The sequence below is a fragment of the Falco cherrug genome, chromosome 3 (genome assembly GCF_023634085.1).
Source record: "Falco cherrug isolate bFalChe1 chromosome 3, bFalChe1.pri, whole genome shotgun sequence".
Taxonomy (NCBI): Eukaryota; Metazoa; Chordata; class Aves; order Falconiformes; family Falconidae; genus Falco; species Falco cherrug.
The window spans coordinates 14,049,192-14,068,456 of record NC_073699.1 but is presented as its reverse complement, the minus strand read 5'-3'; the positions used below and the strand labels follow the sequence as shown (position 1 = coordinate 14,068,456).

At 56.4% G+C, this 19,265-nt stretch overlaps 3 protein-coding genes across 3 annotated transcripts in view; all 3 read right to left on the bottom strand.

The window, feature by feature from the left end:
- ARHGAP39 (Rho GTPase activating protein 39) overlaps nt 1–1,534 on the bottom strand; it is a 148,170-nt gene extending 146,636 nt beyond the window's left edge. Inside the window, exon 1 of the mRNA XM_055704560.1 lies at nt 1,333–1,534. Coding sequence (XP_055560535.1) covers nt 1,333–1,343 — 11 coding nt within the window. The 5' untranslated portion in view covers nt 1,344–1,534. The remainder of the gene's footprint in view (nt 1–1,332) is intronic.
- A 10,936-nt stretch (nt 1,535–12,470) lies between these two features.
- LOC129735524 (feather keratin 1-like) lies at nt 12,471–12,779 on the bottom strand. Its single transcript, XM_055703838.1, has one exon. It carries the CDS (start codon nt 12,777–12,779, stop codon nt 12,471–12,473), a length of 309 nt encoding a protein of 102 aa, XP_055559813.1.
- Nucleotides 12,780–16,229: 3,450 nt separating this feature from the next.
- Nucleotides 16,230–16,538, bottom strand: LOC129735750 (feather keratin-like). Its single transcript, XM_055706386.1, has one exon. It carries the CDS (start codon nt 16,536–16,538, stop codon nt 16,230–16,232), a length of 309 nt encoding a protein of 102 aa, XP_055562361.1.
- Between the last annotated feature and the right edge of the window lie 2,727 nt (nt 16,539–19,265).

Genomic DNA, 19,265 nt, shown 5'->3' with positions numbered 1-19,265 from the left:
TAGCAGCTGCGGGTTTATCTGTAGAGGTCACTCAAGGGTTGATTAAACTGCTATCGCCAAGGAAGGAGAAGAAAAAAAAAAAATCCCATCCTGCAGTTTTTGCAGCTAGAGAATGCAGGTCTGGGGAAGCAGCAGAGCAGCGCAGAGAGAGAAAAAAAAAAAACAACCACCCCACCGACCAGCAGCTCACCATCCACCACATGTGAAATAAATAAGCCTCATTTCTGCACAAACATCACAACTCAGCCACTTCTCCCCCCACCAAGGCCAGTGTGTCCCCCCCCAACCTCCACACACCCTACTGCATTCCCCCCCCCCCCAGCACACCCAGCCTGATCCCTGCCTACACCCCTTCCCCAGCGTATCCCTCTGTCCACACCCACTCACACATCACCCTGTCCACTCCCCAGGCACCCCCACTTTGCCCTGCCACACCTTCACCTCCGTAAAAATACCTCCCCCGGCTGCATCCCACGTGGTGGGTTCCATCCATAACCCCCCCCTGCACAGCAGCCACAGGGAGCAGGATGGGGTCGGATCCAGCCCTTCCATAACCTCCCTCCAGGGAGCAGGGTAAGATCCAGCCCCTCCATAGGGAGCAGGGTGGGACATGGCCCCACCATAACCACCCCCCACGGAGAGCAGGGTGGGATGCAGCCCCCTCCACCTTTCCCAATGCTCCCCTAGAAATAAGGGTGGGGTTGGGATGCAGCACACAACCCCCCCATCTCCCTACTGCAACCACAGGGAACCAGGTGGGTGCATCCAGCTCCCCCCCCCCCTCCCCCCACCAAAAGCTGGGGGTGGGCAGAGTGGGGTTGGAATTCACCCGCACCCCAAGAGCCCACAGAAAGCAGGGTGGGGTTAGAATCCAAGCCTACATCACACAGAGCAGGTAGGGCTGCCCTCCTCCCCTCCCCAAAATAAAAATAAAAATCAGGGTGGTGCTGACATCTCTCCCCCCACCCCTCCTCATACACCCAGAAGGAGCAGAGAAGGAAGAGAAAACGCCCCCACCCCAAAAAGGGGCACAAACAGGTACTCCCCGAGGTGGGGGGTGGGGGGGTGGAACATGCTTCAGGTCACCTCAAAGAGGCGGGAGCAGCCCCGAAACCCTACAGAGATCTGTGTGGGGAGGGAAGACCCGCCCCAAGGGGTAAGAAAAAGGGCCCCAGACCCCCCTCAGGGCCTCCGGGGGCGCTGAGGGTGGTCTGGGCCGCTTAGGCCAGGGGGCGCGGACCCCAGGCGGGCCCCTCCGTAGGCCTCAGGCCCCTCAGCGGGCTCAACTCCCCCGCCCCCCCCCCAACCCCACCCCGCGGTACCGGCTCTCACCTCTCCGCCATGTTCCCGGCGGTCCTACCGCTCACCAGCGGCGGCGGCAGCAGCAGCAGAGGCGGCGGCGGCAGCGGCGGCGGCCCCGGTTCGGCCTCCCATGGCCCCGGCGACCCGCCTGCCCCTGCCCGCTACCCCGGTTACCCCGCGGCCGCCCCGCCGCTGACTGAGGCCAGCGCTCGCGCCGCGGCCCCGCCGCGTCCCGCCGTCACCAGCGACAACGGCAGCGCCGCCAATGAGGAGCGGCCTGGGGAGCGGGGCCAGAGCAGCGCCCCGCCCCCCAGCCCCGCCCCGGGCCCCGCCCCCGAGCCTTGGCGGGTGGGTGAGGGGGTGAGCCGCGGGGGCTGACGGGAGCGGTAGTTCGGCGGCGGGCGCACATGGACGTGGGGGCGGGCACCCGCGCGTGCGTGCCCGTGGGCACGTACCGGCGTGCACGCGCAGCCCCACGTGGGCACGCGTGTGTGCGGAGGTGCCCTGTGCACGCGCACGCAGGCACGGCACGCCGACACGCACGGCGCATGCGCCTGGCCGGCGTACTCACGCGCATACATACGCGTGTGTGCGTGTGTGCGCGCGCGCTCGTGCACACGTGTGTTACCTGTACCCACCCCACGGATACGCTTGCCGCATGCGCACGTTCTGTGTGCTCACGTGCACGCGCAGCACACGCGCAGCCGGTAGCCATTGCACAGACCCCTCACCCGCCCCCCCACATATATACTGTGTGCACATGCGCACATCTGCACGTGCACGTTACCCATAGCTGCTTCACGGACGCGCGCACACAGACACGACATGCATACGGACTGTGCGCTCACGTACGTGCACGTGCAGCACTCACGTGTTACCTGTAGCCACTGCACAGGCATGTACACATGGTGTGTATGTACGCATGCTTTCACACTGTCTGCATGCGCAAGAGGTGCGTAGCGCCCGTGTCTGTCCCTGTACACACACATATGTCTGTGCAACACGTTGCATGCACATGCCCATATGTACACTTGGTACCTATGCACACCCACACACACGCATATTGCACACTGCATGCACACACGCTGCGCAATGTGTGCACAAACCACGTGCTCGTTACCACATACCTGTCCCACACGTGTGCATGCGTACAGACATGCTGTGCCCCACAGCATGCTGCTATTGCTTAAGACCTGCACCCCACAGTGACCCCCCTGTGCCCCATAGCCCCCCCCCCCCCCCTCACAGCATCCCGTGGGACCTGCGCTCCCCTGCCCCCACCCCATGGCACCCCCGCCCCTCCCACCCCACCGCACCCTGTGGGACCTGCGTCCCGCCCTCCACCCCACAGCACCCCGTGACACCCTCACCCCCACGCACCCCACAACACCCCGTGGGACCTGCGCCCCCCACACTCCACAGCACCCCACTGGGACCCGCACCCCCCTACCCCCCTGCCTGTTTGTGTCCCCACACCCCCTGACCTCCACCCACATGTACCCAGTACCTCCCTGGTGTCACTGGGATGGATGGGGATACCAGACCAGAAGTAGGGGGGTGTCCAGCCCCCTGAGGCCAAGCCAGCACTGCCTCGTCTCCCTGACTTGGGGGTCCCCACTGCAATTTGTCTCCTCAAGTCTCAACTCTTCTCTCACCAGCCTGATTTCACCTCCTTTAATCCACCTCCCATCACCTCCCTCCTGCTCCATCAGACATTTTCTCCCCACGATGCCCACTGGCACCTCTCCTACGCCATCCCCCCCTTTGTGCAGAACAGGGAGCACCCCAATGGCCTGAGCACCTGAAGAATGAAGCCCAAAATGGTTGGGGGACACACACGACACATCCAATGAGGGACACCTGGCCAGGGTGACACCTGGGCTGAGGATACCAGAACTTGGAGCAGCTTTTCCCCCATGCCCAAATATCCGGGGATGACATTGCTAAAAAGAATTGGGAGAAGCAGCCCATTGACTTCAGTTTGTCAGGAGGGGACAAGTTTGGTCACGGTACGAAGCCACCCGCAAAACTTTTTTATTACCTTTCAAGCCTCAGCGAAATTCCTGACTTGCAAATTTGAAGGAATTTGGCTGACTGTCCTCCTGGTTGTCTCACCAGAATGGTGCTGGCATTGGCGTCTCCAGTGCAGGGTTGCCTGGGGCTCCTGAGTGCTCATCTAATGTTCTTCGCTGCAGCTGTAACAGCTTGTTGACATTCAACCAGTGGCTTTTTGGAGCAGAAAGACCCAAGAACGTCACGTTTTCTCCTCTGAGCTTCTTTCAGACGTGCAGAGTACAGGACAGAGCCCGGGAAATGGTGAGTTACCAACATTTTTGTCTTTTCCTGGTGGCTTCCTTCTGCTGCTTCAGATCGATGTTGCTTTTTGGGGTGTTGGGTATTTTTTTGGGTGGTGTCGTGTCCCATCCCCCCATGTCTGTGTCCCATCCCATGTCTGTTCCGTGTCCCCTCTCTGCCCTGCATTTAGTTTTGAGCTGTTGTTACTAGTTTTTTTCAATTCCATCTGATTTATACAGAATAAAAGAGCAGTTGCCTCATTCCCCTGGGCACTCTGATCCAGGAAAGACCATTGCCATCATCTTCGCTTACGCCAAAGAGAGATGTGATCCTGCACAAAGGCTGCTGGAAACCAAGGGGATTGGGTCCACATGCTCTTCACTGCAACCTCAAAAGAGATTGGGTGAAGGAACTGGATTAAAACCAGCCCTGAAACTTGTCTCTGGATGAGCTCAGTGTGGATGTGCATGTGATGGGATAGGCCATGGAGTCTGTGGTATGTTCAAGATGGGGCTCTGCTCTTAAGTGACAGCTTTACTGGAGGACACCATCCCCTGCTTCAGCAGGGTCACCTTGTGTCCAAGCACCCATTAGCACATCACTGTGCGCAAGGATGTCCTCTCCATATCACCTCCTGCATGGGATGTCTGCGAGGGCGTTGACAGCCAGGGGTGCCCCTGACACTCACTGTGCATCCAAACCTCACCCCTTCCTGAAGGTATGCTCTGCCTTATCATCCAGATCACTAATGAAGATGTTGAACTGGACCAGCCTGCAGCCAAAGCCATTCTGCACACTGCGCACCAACACCGTTGCAGCTCCAAAGAGCCAGCTTCCCAGCACTGGCACAGGCCCAAAGCCCTGCAGCTCATTTTGCTGTGTTTGCTCAGCACTGCTGGCCTTGCTGCATGTTTGCAAAGCGACTGTGCATGGCAGAGATTGAGTCTGCTCCATGCAGTGTCCTGGCCGAGAAGGGGCAGTGCTCGGAGACACCTTCTGCTAAGGCCAGCAGAGGTCACCCAGGCCACAGACCACGTTCAACGTGGGAAACTGGCTCTTTGGAGGTGCAGCAGTGTTGGTGCATGCACAGACAGCCTGGACACACACAGGTACACCTTGCCCCATTAAGATATGAAAGAGGTTTCTAAAGAAGGGTGTCTGAACATGAAGCGGAAAGACTGAACATAGACAGTCATCAGATACTCACAGAATCATTGAACGGTTTGGGCTGGAAGTGACCTTTCAAGATCACCTTGTTCCAACCCCCTGCCACAGGCAAGGACACCTCCCACCAGACCAGGCTGCTCTGAGCCCCATCCAGCCTGGCCTTGGACACTGCCAGGGATGGGGCATTGACCACCTCTCTGGGCAACCTTGTCCGGTTTCTCACCACCCTCAGCACAGAAAAAGCCCCTTTTCCTCAAATAGTGGGATTTTTTTCTAAGAAAGAAGATATGGGTCCTATTTTGTCATTTTCTGCATTTCAATTACCACTTTTTATCCATTTTTTTTTCAAGCTGAAGCAGGAGATTTATTGATTTCCTACAACTCCGGATGCTGGAGCTTTACCGCAAACCCCTGGGGAGAGAGTCACAATGAAAGATGCAGTTAACCTGCATGTCATCCAATGGAAATGTGAGTATTTGGACATATTTTTAATAGTGAGAACTGTGCTGGATTTTAAAGCTGTCCTGTAATTACTTAAATAATGTACCTGCAGTTCCTGCAGTGTCACTTGAACATGATCAAACACACTTTAGGTGCTGAGGTAATGGCAGTTCTTAGAATTTTACTTACCAAAAAAAAAAAAAAAAAAGCTTGTTCGTTCTCCACAAAAAAGTTGTGTCACAGAGGAAGAACAGATACATCAATACATTCCTGGGGCTTGCAGATAAAGCAACAAGCTCTGAAGAGCACAAGGCTGCCTGCATTGGGTAGGGAAGGCATGAAGCCTAGCTGAGGACACCAAAATCTGATGAGATGGAAAGCATGGAGCCATCGGTTCAAACCAGCATGCTGGTGGCATGGAGACACTGCCCAGGATGAACTCATTACCTGAGGCAAGAGGATTTGAAACCCCAGTACAGGATGGTAATGGTCCCAGAAAGTGACAGGGATGGAAGGAAGAGAAAGCTGGAGGCACATACAATAGCTGAGAAAGGAGGACACATCTGGAGAGAAGAGGCTTGGGGTCCTGCTTACACTCCTAGCCCTGTGCTCAGGGTTTCTGCAGAGACACATCTGGCATGGTGCCTCAGCATCACTTGGGACAGCCAGAGCAGTGGGTCTTAGGGGAGAGGTACCCACCTCGGCACTGAAGATGTTGATGTCCCTGTTCATTGGCAGGGGGTTGGACTAGATGACTCTTAAAGGTCCCTTCCGACTCAAAATGTTCTATGATGCTATAAACATGCACAAGCAAGAGCAGTGGGCCAAGCTCAGGCAGTCTGTACCTGCCTGCTGCTGGTCCTGGCATGATGAATTTGGAGATCATCTTTCCTAGGGAGGGGAAAAGTAACTGCAGGGACATGACTGTCCCCACGTAGCTGCAATGCCCTGCACTGCCCTTGCTGGGGAGAACAGCAGATCCTCAGTCCCAGGATGGTCATAGAATCCTAGAACAGTCTGGGTTGGAAAGGACCTTAAAGATCATCTAGTTCCAACCCCCTGCCATGGGCAGGGACACCTGCCACCAGACCAGGTGGCTCCAAGCCCCATCCAACCCGGCCTTGAACATTGCCAGGGATGGGGCACCCACAGCTGCTCTGGGAAACTTGTGCCAGCACCTCGCCACCCTCACAGTAAAGGATTTCTTCCTAATATCCAACCAAAGACTCCCTGCTTTCAGCTTAAAGCCATTATCCCTTGTCCCATTGCTACAGGCCCTTGTACAAAGCCCCTCCCCAGCTTTCTTGTGGGTCCCTTCAGGTACTGGGAGGTGCTCTAAGGTCTCCCCGGAGCCTTCTCTGCTCCAGGCTGACCCACCCCAACTCTCTCAGCCAGTCCCCATAGAAGAGGTGCTCCAGCCCCCTGAGCATCTTCATGGCAAGAAGGTGGTAATGGCCCTCTTCTCCCAGATGATATCACAGAGATCTCTGCCTCCCCCCAGTGCCCAGGCCAGCTGCCTACAAGGGCAGGAGGCATGGAAACCCCAGCCCCCAGCCAGATGCACATCACCCTAGCTGCAAACTGCAGCTTCCCCAGGTTCACAGCCCGAAGCCCTGGGACCAAGCTTTGGCTTCTGCTTGTCCCTTCCAGGCCACAGCCTCCCTTCTCTCTGGGTGGTGCTTTCTGGGAATGTTGAAGCAAATTGCTCTGTCTTTTAAACCTTGAAACAAATGCAAGATGCCAACATCTCAAGCCCATGAATACCCGCTATCTGTTGCCATGGAAACAGAAGACTATTATGTTTTAATATTTTTAAGCTATGAAAGACTTGAAACATCTCTCAACCCCCCAACGATTAAACAGAAGAAGCAGTGAAAAAAATAAATGTACCCTTCCATCAAGGTATGATTGCATAAGCTGCAGCAGCATCAACCCCATCTCCCCCCTTAAGTGCACCACCCCAATTACATTTATCCACATCTCCTTGTCACACACAGCATTGAAATGTTCTGCATGAGCTGGGAGAGGAAGGCTCTGGAATCAGCCATGGGCTGCAGGGACATGAAGATGCAGGCATGCCCTTGAAGGCAAGCACAGGGACAGCTTTTACCACCTCTAACCCAATCAACAAGACAGCTTCTCCGGGCTGAGGGTTCAGAAGGAGCATCCTCATGGTGCCCAGATCTAGTCTGTGAGAGCTAAAAGCAGCCCAGCAGTCAATTCATGTCTGCGTGTCTCTGCACCCAGCTCCTGGCTTTATTCTGGTGGGCTTTACATCTTCTAGACACAGCTTGCTTAACACAAACCTAAACAAAGGCCAGATGCTAACAGCAAAAAGATGTGTCCATGGTGGGACGAGGGAGAGGGGTTGAGGAGGTTCATGGTATCCTGCCATCCATATGGTCCACCAAGTGACCTCAAGGTACCACACCAATGTCAAAGATGTGACCCTCATGGTGCACTCAGGAACCTGGGGTACATCTGGTCAGAGCAAGGAGCAGTTGAGAAAACAGCACAATCCCTGATGCCTTGCAACTCACTGCCACCATGACTATCTTTGCCACACAGGAGGATGTTGTAGAGGGGAACTGGAGGCAAGCATGCTGCACAGGGCTGCAAGCCAGAGGCTTGCATCCATATGGGTGGTGGAAAGGTCTGATAAATGCAAGGCTTCCCAGGTTCTGCTGAGGTGGGTGCTGGACTCCATAGAAAGGTGGGGCAGTATTTTAGGAACCCCCACACATACTGAATAGGGAACATGCAGATAGGGGTAAAGTGCTCTTGTTGCAGCACTATCAAAACTAGCTGGCTGCAACAAGGCTTTTACCAGCCCATACCAGGTTAACTTCACTAAGTAGTTCCCACACCTTGCCCCAGCACAGCCACCAATCCCCCACAAAGCTTCAAAAGTTCATCTACTGTCCATGCTGTTTCTTCAGCCCCTTCAGACCAGTCCACCCTGCTTCTTGCCTCTGCTTTGTCTGGATTTTTTCCTTCTCTGGGCCTCCTACATTCATCCATCCTTCCTCTCCTCATCTGAGTCACTTTCTTCTCTCTGCTTCTCCCAGTGTCTCTCCTACATCCAGGGCACACACATACTCCCTCTTCCCACTGCTTCTTTCAGGTATCTCTTGATACAGTCCTCCCCTTCATCACCCATTAGAGCTATTTAACCACTTAGCAGGAACCAGCCACAGCTGCACATTATCCACATCAACCAACCCACCGCCCCTGAAGCCAGCCCACAGCTGTATATTATCAATGATAATTAACCTGCCTTCATTCCTCTGTAATTCCTCTACAGCCTGCCATGTGGGTCACTTGGTGATTGACAGCAGGGTGGGTGGTGACCTGGACACCTCTGATGGGTTGCCTCAGAACCTCACACCAAGGTGGGGACAGGGACACAGGACCCTGTGTGGGTGGCCCTGGGAACCCACTGTGAGGGAAGATGGTGTTGTGGGGACTATCAGGTGGTTGGGCTGGGGACCATAGCAAGGGAAGGGTGATGACAGGGTACCCCATGTCGATATCCCTGGTACCCTGCAGCATGGGCAAGAAGGGCAGGGTCTGTTGATGTATTCATTGAATAGTTTTTTTGGGGGGGTTATTTAATCAGGGCATTTTCCCTCTCTCTTACCCCTCTGAGTCCCCTAACTCACACACTGTTGTGTGAGGTATTTGGTTCGGTTTTCAGCACCTTTTCCACTCATTCATTCCCTTGTTCACCCCCTATCCCTCCCAGCAGTTTTTTGGGGGCTGTTTGGTGAACATGATCTATTTATTGTACCAGAGATGCTGATTTTGGGGTCCTGACAGGGTGCGTTCTGGAAGCTTCCAGGGGCTTCTGCAGCTGCCCCCTGATTGGCAGGCTGTTAGCCACCCCCTGATTGGCAGGCTGTCACCTGCCCCCGATTGGCTGGCTGTTGAGGGTGCTGAGGGAGTGCCTGGCTGTGGTGAGGGAAGGCTGAATTCATGGGGCTGAGGTCAGGGCTGGTGTGATCCTCGTAGAGAAGCTGATGAAGTATGGGCTCATCAGACAGTGATTGTGTATTGAAAACCAGCTGGACGTGGGGTCTAGCCTGCTGCCAGTAATTAGAGGTGTACCCCAGGGGTCAATGCTGCATTAAATCATGGAATCACAGGGAATCATAGAATGGTTTGAGTTGGAAGGGACCTTAAAGATCATCTAGTTCCAATGCCCCTGCTTAGAGCAGGGACACCTTCTCCTAGGCCAAGTTGCTGAAAGCCCCGTCCAGCCTGGCCTTGATCTCCCAGGGATGGGGCACACACAGCTCCTCTGGGCAGCCTGTGCCAGCGCCTCACCACCCTCACAGTGAAGAATTTCTAACTAAATGCTAACTGAAATCTCCCCTCTTTCAGTTTAAATCCATTACCCCTCATCCTATCACTGATTAAGAGTCCCTCCTCATCTTTCCTGTAGGCCCCCTTTAAGTACTGGAAAGCCACTATAAGATCTGCCTGGAGTCTGTCCTTCTCCAGGCTGAACAACCCCAGCTCTCCCAGCCTGTCCTCAAAGGGGAGGTGCTTGACCCCCTGATCATCTTCCTGTCCTCCTCTGGACCTGCTCTCGAGCTGGTTCATGCCTTTCTTATGCTGCGGGCCCCAGAGCTGAGCTCAGTACTGCTGTTTAATGTTAATCTTCATTAAATATCTGAATGATGGGGCAGAGCATACCCTCAGCAAGTTTGCAGGTGATGCCAAGCTGGGAGGAGTGGCTGATAAGCCAGAGGGTCATGCTGCCACCCAGAGGAACCTCACCAGGCTAGAGAAATGGGCTGATGGGAACCTTGTGCAGTTCAAGGGGAAGTGCTTAGTCCCGTCCCTGGGCAGGAACCACCCCTGGCACCAGGATGCATGCTAGGGATTACCCAGTTGGAAAACAGCTCTGCAGAAAAGGCCCTGGGGGTCCTGGTGGACACTAAGTTGAACATGAGGCAGCAATGTGTCATTGCAGCTAAGAAAGATAACGGTGTCTTTGGCTGCATTGCCAGCACATCTCAGCACTGGTGAGATCACCTGTGGAGCTCTGTGTCCAGTGATGGGCTCCCCAGTACAAGAGAGAAAAGGACATACTGGGGAGAGTCCAATGAAGGGCCTCAAGGATGTTGAAGGGACTGGAGCATCTCTCATATGAGGAAAGGCTGAGAGAGTTGGGACTTTTTAGCCTGGAGATGAGAAGGCTTAGGGGATCTCATCAATGCCTGTAAGTACCTGTAGGGAGTGTGCACAGAGGATGCAGCCAGTTTTTTTCCAGTGCTGCTCAGTGGCACCAACTGAAACACGGGAGGTTCCCTCTGAACGTCAGGAAACACTTTTACTGTGAGGGTGATGAGCAGTGGCATACGTTTCCCAGAGAGGTGGTAGAATCTGTATCTTTGGGGATAGTTAAAAGCTGTCTGGATACGGTCCTGGGCAACCAGCTCTAGGTGGCTCTGCCTGAGCAGAGGGGTCAGACCAGATGATCTTCAGAGGTCCCTTCCAACCTCAACCATTCCATGGCACTGTAAAACCAGGTGAGGAGGGCTGTAAGCTGGTTCTGTTGGGAGTGATGTCTGTTGCTGGCAGGCAAGTGAAGAAGCAGAGGCTGGGTTCATCAGTCAATGGATGAGGTGACGGGAGAACCCTTTGGAAGAACAAAGACAGGATTAGGAAAGAGTTGACCTGAGGCACTTGTAGGCAAAAGTGCAGAGCCTGTGAAGTAAGCAGGAGGAGCAAGAGCCAGTTGCCAGATCACAGAACTATGGCATCACAGAACTCCCTGAGACTAGTAGGACAGCTTGTGTGACTAGAGTGCTGTAATAGATGCATACGGGCTCTACAGGACAGACGTGCAGGGGCTGGGTGTTGTGTGAAGTTGCAAGTCATCTATTTGGAGATATTCAATGGGACCAATGAGTCACTGGCTGTTGTGTGGTCTGCCTAAAGGAAGCTCATGGGTGTTTTGTGGTTTATTCCCCAGGTGAGCAGTGCTGATGTGTGCTGGGGCTTTTGTGCCAACTCTCCTGCCTAAGCATCGTGGCAATGAGGTTATCTGCACTCCCTCAATAAGGGTGCATGGAGTCACCCTTAGTGAGCAAGGTTTTAACAAAAGGTGATGTGCACTTGAAGGTCTTCAAGTCTGGCTCTATGGAGCTTTCAGTGTGAGGCAGAGAGCAGAAGATAGTGTGGTACTTCTCAAGTATTCTCTTGATGCTGGTTGCGAACTATTCTTCAGAGAAATAGTGGGAGAATGTTAAGAAATCAGAGAGATGCCTTGGGCAGAAATGGCTCCAGGAGAGAATAGAGTAGAGTATTGCCAATGCCCTTCGGAATATGGAATGGAAACAAAGGCAAAACCTGAACACCTGTTGGGAAATTACACATTGTGCCTCTGTACTTTTCTCCTTCATTTTTTAAGCTCTGTTTATTGCAGCTTTCACTTCTGCTTCACTGCAACAGTTTTTGTGAGGGGTGGAGAGTGGTGCTGAGGAGATGAGATGGTTAAAAGTGTGCTGAAAGGAAGAGATTGCATAAGAGGCATCGCCAGATGAACAATAATGTATCCAAACTTTTGTAAGGGTGTGCATCATGTGCTGGAATGAAAAAATTTACATAACTGTGTTGGTCTTGACACCATCGGGAACAAATGCACAGCTGTCTTCAACAACAAACATGTCCGTATTCGGATAGGACAGCTTCAGCAGGCGTAAAGGAAGCTGAGCAATGGATGATTACCCAGAAAGCTGAATAGCCTGCTGAGGCCTGGCTTTGTGCCGTTTTAGAGTGGAAGAGCCTTGGGAGAAGAAAGGAGATGGAGGCGTGTGGTGCTGGGATGCAGGAGATTTTATTGAGGCAAAAGAGTGAAAAGGCAGGAGCACGCAGTGGAAGGGAACCGTTCTGAGGTGCAAGTAGGGCGACCGTCAGCCCAGGTCCTTTGCTTGCAGAAGATTTTGCCAGAGCACCGAGGTCTTCCTTTCCTGCGGTGGGAGCAGCGCGGGGGAGGTGCCCCGGTGGTGAGCAGGCTTTTGCAGCGGAGAGTAGCGTACGTAGCAGTAGGGGCGATGCAAAGAAGACAGTGGGAGAAGAGGAGGAGGTAGGTGGGCCATGTATCCTGGCAGCCGGGGCTGGCCCCTTCCGTGCTACTTTGCTTGGTGCCTTGAGAGGAGGAGGTGCGGGTGGCAGGTCCCCGTGCCAGCAGCAGGCGGGAGGTGCGTCCTCAGTCCATGCCGTGGCTTGCAGGGTGTGTGTGGTGTGGAGGGCCCTTAGCAGGGCAGGCAGGCTCTTCCGGCGCCATAGCAGCCCAGGCCTCCGAGGCCGTAACCGTAGCCAAAGCCGCCGGAGGAGACGGGCACTCCCTGGGAGCTGAGGATGTTGCCCACAGCAGCCGATGAGGAGGATCCGACGGCGGTGCTCTGGGGGAAGGAGGTGAGGATGGGTCCCGGCAGGGTGACCAGCACGGTGGAAGGCTGGATGACGACGCGGGAGTCCTCGCACTGCCTGACGCAGGGCTCGTTGCAGCTGTTAGCCAGCGGGGTGGGTCCGCAGGGGCTGCAGAAGTTGTTGCAGGCCATGTCTGCGGTGTGGAGTGTCCCTGTAAGAGAGGGTGTTGAGGAAGCGGAGGGTGTTGGGGGGGCGCGAGGGGTGTCGTTACAGGAGGGCAAGGGAGTGTGGAGGCGCGGTGTGGGGCTGCGGGGAGCGTGGTGGTGTTGAGTCGTGGGGGCTGCTGAGTCTGGTGTCAGCGCGTGCTGGAAGAGACGGGGCGTGTGGGGCAGGAGAAGGAGGGGAAGGGGCTTCAGGCTCACCTTGTTGACTGCGGGGGAGAAGGCGTCAGGAGAAGCGTGTGATGGAGAGAGGCGCTGGGCCGTCTTTTATGCTGGTCTGAGGGGGCGGGACAGGCTTTGCGCGTGACGGCATTTTGCAGCAAGCAGCTGTTGCGTGCCAGAGCTTGGCAGGTAATGAGGTGGGGGGTGTGTCCCTTCCCACAACGCTCCCTTCTCATGTCGTCCTCTTGAGGATGTGTCCGTCTGTCCCTGGCGTCAGCTTTGAAGTGAGAGCAGGTATCTGGGAGGATTTGCATGGAAGGTGCGTGTCAGGGCATTTGGCAGACGTGGCCAAAGCATAGGAGAGGTGGGGTGTTGTCAGTGAGGTCATGCCGTGGCACTCGTGTGGTGTGGTTTGCGGGTGCGTTGCGAAGAGGGGCCCCCACTTGTTCATGGGCCTGGAAGGCTGTTGTGGGCTTTGGAGGTGTGCCGGGCATGAGTGTCGGCCCCTTCCGTGGCATTTGGTCCCTGCCTGCCTTGCTGCCAGCTTGCTAAGCCTGACTGTAGGCCTGGCCTTTCCCACTGAGCGTGCTCTGTGTGTGCCTTGTTGCCCGCCTTGCTTGAAAGGTTGTAGCTGGGAGAAAGGGGCCTGCGTGTCTGGGCTTGTGCCCCCTGGGATCCGTCCCTGGGGGTGTCAGTGCGGGCAGGCAGAGGAGGGCTGTTTGGGAGAGCAGGCCATTTTCCTGGCAGCCCTGGCTGAGAGCTCGCCGGTCCTGTGACGAGAGGTGCCCTGCCTGGCTCCGCCGGTGCTTGTGTTGGCCCCTCCATCGTGGACCCCTGAGGTGGGGCTTGGGCTGTGGTGTGACGCATCCAAAGGAGAGCAGCGAATGCGGTGAAGGATCGAGAGAAGAAGCCTTAGAAGTAGCGGTTGAGGGAAGCGGGGCTACTGCGTTTTCAGAAGGCGGCGGCTGAGGGGAGGCCCTATCGGTGTCTCCAAGTACCTGAGAGGAGGTTGTAACGAGGAGGTTGTGAGTCTCTCATCCCTAGCAACAAGTGCTAGGGCAAGAGGAAAGGGCCTCATGTTGCGCCAGGCAAAGTTTAGTTTGGCTATGATGAGAAATTTCTTCACCGAGAGGGTTATCAAGCACTGGAAGGGGCTGCCCAGGGCAGTGGTTGAGTCACCATTGTGGGAGGTGTTTAAAAGACACGTAGACGTGGCGCTTAGGGACATGGATTAGTGGTGGCCTTGGCAGTATTAGGTTAACGGTTGGACTCGATAATGTTAAGGGTCCTTTGCAACCGAAGTGACTCTTATGATTGTGTATGAGGCAGCGTGCGAGGGCAGGTGAGTTTCTGGAGAGCCCGTATGTGTGCTGAAAGGCGGAGCAGAGCTGGGAGCGGCAGGCAGGGGAGGCTGGCACTCCTGGGCCTTTGGTGGGGTCTGTGCTTGGGGCGAGTGTCGAGGGGTGAGGCCAGTTCTCTGCGCAGAGCTTGACAGGGTGAAAGGGAATTTGGCGATTGCCGAGGGGAGCTGGGTTTGAGCATGCGGCACGGGGCTGCAGAGCCGAGGCTGTGGTGGTGGTGGTGGTGCGTGCGGAAGGGTTGATGAGTGGCAAGGCCTGCCCCCGCTGAGGCAAGGTGAGTGTTTTTCAGGCTGTTTGTCAGGTGATCTGTGGTTGTTGCTGAGGAAGATGAAGGGAGGTAGGAAGGAGTGGTGTGGGAGTGGGTGTTTGTAAGTGCCCGGGGCCTGTCGTGTTGCTCCCAGGAATGCCGAGGCATCTGGCATTGCGGAGGCCTCCTTGTGAGGCCGCTGTGCATTTTCCTGGAAAGGTCATAGTGCCTGGGGGCAGCTCCTGAAGAGTGGAAGGGAGCTGGTACCCCTCGTGTCCCGCAGAAGATGGTGCGGGAGGCTCTGGGAAAGCAGAGGCCGGTGAGCCTGAGCCTGTTCCCGGGGCAGGTGATGGAAGCAATGCTGCTGGAAATCACTGCCAAGGCCAGGACGGACGGAAGGTGTTGGGGGGTGTTTGGCGTGGATTTTGGAAGGGCAAATCATGCTTGAGTGAGCTGCGTGTCTTCCGCGTTGAGGCGAGTGGGCGTTGGGCGAGGGGAGAGCAGTGGCTGTTGCTGAGGCGTACTTGAAGGAAGCCTTTGTCGCTGTCTCCTGGTACGTGCTCCTAGACGAGCTGAGAAAGTGCGGGTTGCGTAAGCGGCCGGTGCGGTGGCCTGCAAAGCGGCTGAAGGGCTGTGCCCAGAGGCTTGCGATCAGTGGTAGGACAAGAGGCCATGTTCAGAAGTGAAAGCATCTGGAATTGCCCGGGCAAAGGCGGCAGGGCTTTTTCAGTGTGAGGGTGGTCAAAGAGTGGAAGAGGTGGTGGCGGCTCCATTCTCGGAGGTACTGAAGACGCGAGTGGCTGTGGTCCCAGACAATCTGCTCTAGCTGGCCCTGCTTGAGCACTGGGGTGGAAGGACATGCTCTGCAGAGATTCCTGCCCATCTCTAAATGTTTCTGTGATCCTTTTTTGCTGGGGAGGGTGCGGAAGAGAGTTAGTCAAGCGTGTGTTGGCACGGGGAGCCTCGGTCGGAGGTGTGCGCAGGGAGCGTTGTCGTATCGGAGGCTTTTTCTGAGCCAGTGCTGGGCTTGTGTCATGCTGTGTATGCCTGCAGGTGCGAGTGTGTGTTGTCGCTGGTGGCCTGTGCCCTCGGAGAGGCTGAGTGCCCTTTTCCCCCCAACCCCGCCGGCCTGTTGAGGCCTGGCTTTGTGCCGTTTTAGAGTGGAAGAGCCTTGGGAGAAGAAAGGAGATGGAGGCGTGTGGTGCTGGGATGCAGGAGATTTTATTGAGGCAAAAGAGTGAAAAGGCAGGAGCACGCAGTGGAAGGGATCCGTCCTAAGGTGCAAGTAGGGCGACCGTCAGCCCAGGTCCTTTGCTTGCAGAAGATTTTGCCAGAGCACCGAGGTCTTCCTTTCCTGCGGTGGGAGCAGCGCGGGGGAGGTGCCCCGGTGGTCTTTGGCTTGTGAGCAGGCGTTTGCAGCGGAGAGTAGCGGACGTAGCAGTAGGGGCGATGCAAAGAAGACAGTGGGAGAAGAGGAGGAGGTAGGTGGGCCATGTATCCTGGCAGCCGGGGCTGGCCCCTTCCGTGCTACTTTGCTTGGTGCCTTGAGAGGAGGAGGTGCGGGTGGCAGGTCCCCGTGCCAGCAGCAGGCGGGAGGTGCGTCCTCAGTCCATGCCGTGGCTTGCAGGGTGTGTGTGGTGTGGAGGGCCCTTAGCAGGGCAGGCAGGCTCTTCTGGCGCCATAGCAGCCCAGGCCTCCGAGGCCGTAACCGTAGCCAAAGCCGCCGGAGGAGACGGGCACTCCCTGGGAGCTGAGGATGTTGCCCACAGCAGCCGATGAGGAGGATCCGACGGCGGTGCTCTGGGGGAAGGAGGTGAGGATGGGTCCCGGCAGGGTGACCAGCACGGTGGAAGGCTGGATGACGACGCGGGAGTCCTCGCACTGCCTGACGCAGGGCTCGTTGCAGCTGTTAGCCAGCGGGGTGGGTCCGCAGGGGCTGCAGAAGTTGTTGCAGGCCATGTCTGCGGTGTGGAGTGTCCCTGTAAGAGAGGGTGTTGAGGAAGCGGAGGGTGTTGGGGGGGCGCGAGGGGTGTCGTTACAGGAGGGCAAGGGAGTGTGGAGGCGCGGTGTGGGGCTGCGGGGAGTGTGGTGGTGTTGAGTCGTGGGGGCTGCTGAGTCTGGTGTCAGCGCGTGCTGGAAGAGACGGGGCGTGTGGGGCAGGAGAAGGAGGGGAAGGGGCTTCAGGCTCACCTTGTTGACTGCGGGGGAGAAGGCGTCAGGAGAAGCGTGTGATGGAGAGAGGCGCTGGGCCGTCTTTTATGCTGGTCTGAGGGGGCGGGACAGGCTTTGCGCGTGACGGCATTTTGCAGCAAGCAGCTGTTGCGTGCCAGAGCTTGGCAGGTAATGAGGTGGGGGGGGGGTGTGTCCCTTCCCACAACGCTCCCTTCTCATGTCGTCCTCTTGAGGATGTGTCCGTCTGTCCCTGGCGTCAGCTTTGAAGTGAGAGCAGGTATCTGGGAGGATTTGCATGGAAGGTGCGTGTCAGGGCATTTGGCAGACGTGGCCAAAGCATAGGAGAGGTGGGGTGTTGTCAGTGAGGTCATGCCGTGGCACTCGTGTGGTGTGGTTTGCGGGTGCGTTGCGAAGAGGGGCCCCCACTTGTTCATGGGCCTGGAAGGCTGTTGTGGGCTTTGGAGGTGTGCCGGGCATGAGTGTCGGCCCCTTCCGTGGCATTTGGTCCCTGCCTGCCTTGCTGCCAGCTTGCTAAGCCTGACTGTAGGCCTGGCCTTTCCCACTGAGCGTGCTCTGTGTGTGCCTTGTTGCCCGCCTTGCTTGAAAGGTTGTAGCTGGGAGAAAGGGGCCTGCGTGTCTGGGCTTGTGCCCCCTGGGATCCGTCCCTGGGGGTGTCAGTGCGGGCAGGCAGAGGAGGGCTGTTTGGGAGAGCAGGCCATTTTCCTGGCAGCCCTGGCTGAGAGCTCGCCGGTCCTGTGACGAGAGGTGCCCTGCCTGGCTCCGCCGGTGCTTGTGTTGGCCCCTCCATCGTGGACCCCTGAGGTGGGGCTTGGGCTGTGGTGTGACGCATCCAAAGGAGAGCAGCGAATGCGGTGAAGGATCGAGAGAAGAAGCCTTAGAAGTAGCGGTTGAGGGAAGCGGGGCTACTGCGTTTTCAGAAGGCGGCGGCTGAGGGGAGGCCCTATCGGTGTCTCCAAGTACCTGAGAGGAGGTTGTAACGAGGAGGTTGTGAGTCTCTCATCCCTAGCAACAAGTGCTAGGGCAAGAGGAAAGGGCCTCATGTTGCGCCAGGCAAAGTTTAGTTTGGCTATGATGAGAAATTTCTTCACCGAGAGGGTTATCAAGCACTGGAAGGGGCTGCCCAGGGCAGTGGTTGAGTCACCATTGTGGGAGGTGTTTAAAAGACACGTAGACGTGGCGCTTAGGGACATGGATTAGTGGTGGCCTTGGCAGTATTAGGTTAACGGTTGGACTCGATAATGTTAAGGGTCCTTTGCAACCGAAGTGACTCTTATGATTGTGTATGAGGCAGCGTGCGAGGGCAGGTGAGTTTCTGGAGAGCCCGTAAGTGTGCTGAAAGGCGGAGCAGAGCTGGGAGCGGCAGGCAGGGGAGGCTGGCACTCCTGGGCCTTTGGTGGGGTCTGTGCTTGGGGCGAGTGTCGAGGGGTGAGGCCAGTTCTCTGCGCAGAGCTTGACAGGGTGAAAGGGAATTTGGCGATTGCCGAGGGGAGCTGGGTTTGAGCATGCGGCACGGGGCTGCAGAGCCGAGGCTGTGGTGGTGGTGGTGGTGCGTGCGGAAGGGTTGATGAGTGGCAAGGCCTGCCCCCGCTGAGGCAAGGTGAGTGTTTTTCAGGCTGTTTGTCAGGTGATCTGTGGTTGTTGCTGAGGAAGATGAAGGGAGGTAGGAAGGAGTGGTGTGGGAGTGGGTGTTTGTAAGTGCCCGGGGCCTGTCGTGTTGCTCCCAGGAATGCCGAGGCATCTGGCATTGCGGAGGCCTCCTTGTGAGGCCGCTGTGCATTTTCCTGGAAAGGTCATAGTGCCTGGGGGCAGCTCCTGAAGAGTGGAAGGGAGCTGGTACCCCTCGTGTCCCGCAGAAGATGGTGCGGGAGGCTCTGGGAAAGCAGAGGCCGGTGAGCCTGAGCCTGTTCCCGGGGCAGGTGATGGAAGCAATGCTGCTGGAAATCACTGCCAAGGCCAGGACGGACGGAAGGTGTTGGGGGGTGTTTGGCGTGGATTTTGGAAGGGCAAATCATGCTTGAGTGAGCTGCGTGTCTTCCGCGTTGAGGCGAGTGGGCGTTGGGCGAGGGGAGAGCAGTGGCTGTTGCTGAGGCGTACTTGAAGGAAGCCTTTGTCGCTGTCTCCTGGTACGTGCTCCTAGACGAGCTGAGAAAGTGCGGGTTGCGTAAGCGGCCAGTGCGGTGGCCTGCAAAGCGGCTGAAGGGCTGTGCCCAGAGGCTTGCGATCAGTGGTAGGACAAGAGGCCATGTTCAGAAGTGAAAGCATCTGGAATTGCCCGGGCAAAGGCGGCAGGGCTTTTTCAGTGTGAGGGTGGTCAAAGAGTGGAAGAGGTGGTGGCGGCTCCATTCTCGGAGGTACTGAAGACGCGAGTGGCTGTGGTCCCAGACAATCTGCTCTAGCTGGCCCTGCTTGAGCACTGGGGTGGAAGGACATGCTCTGCAGAGATTCCTGCCCATCTCTAAATGTTTCTGTGATCCTTTTTTGCTGGGGAGGGTG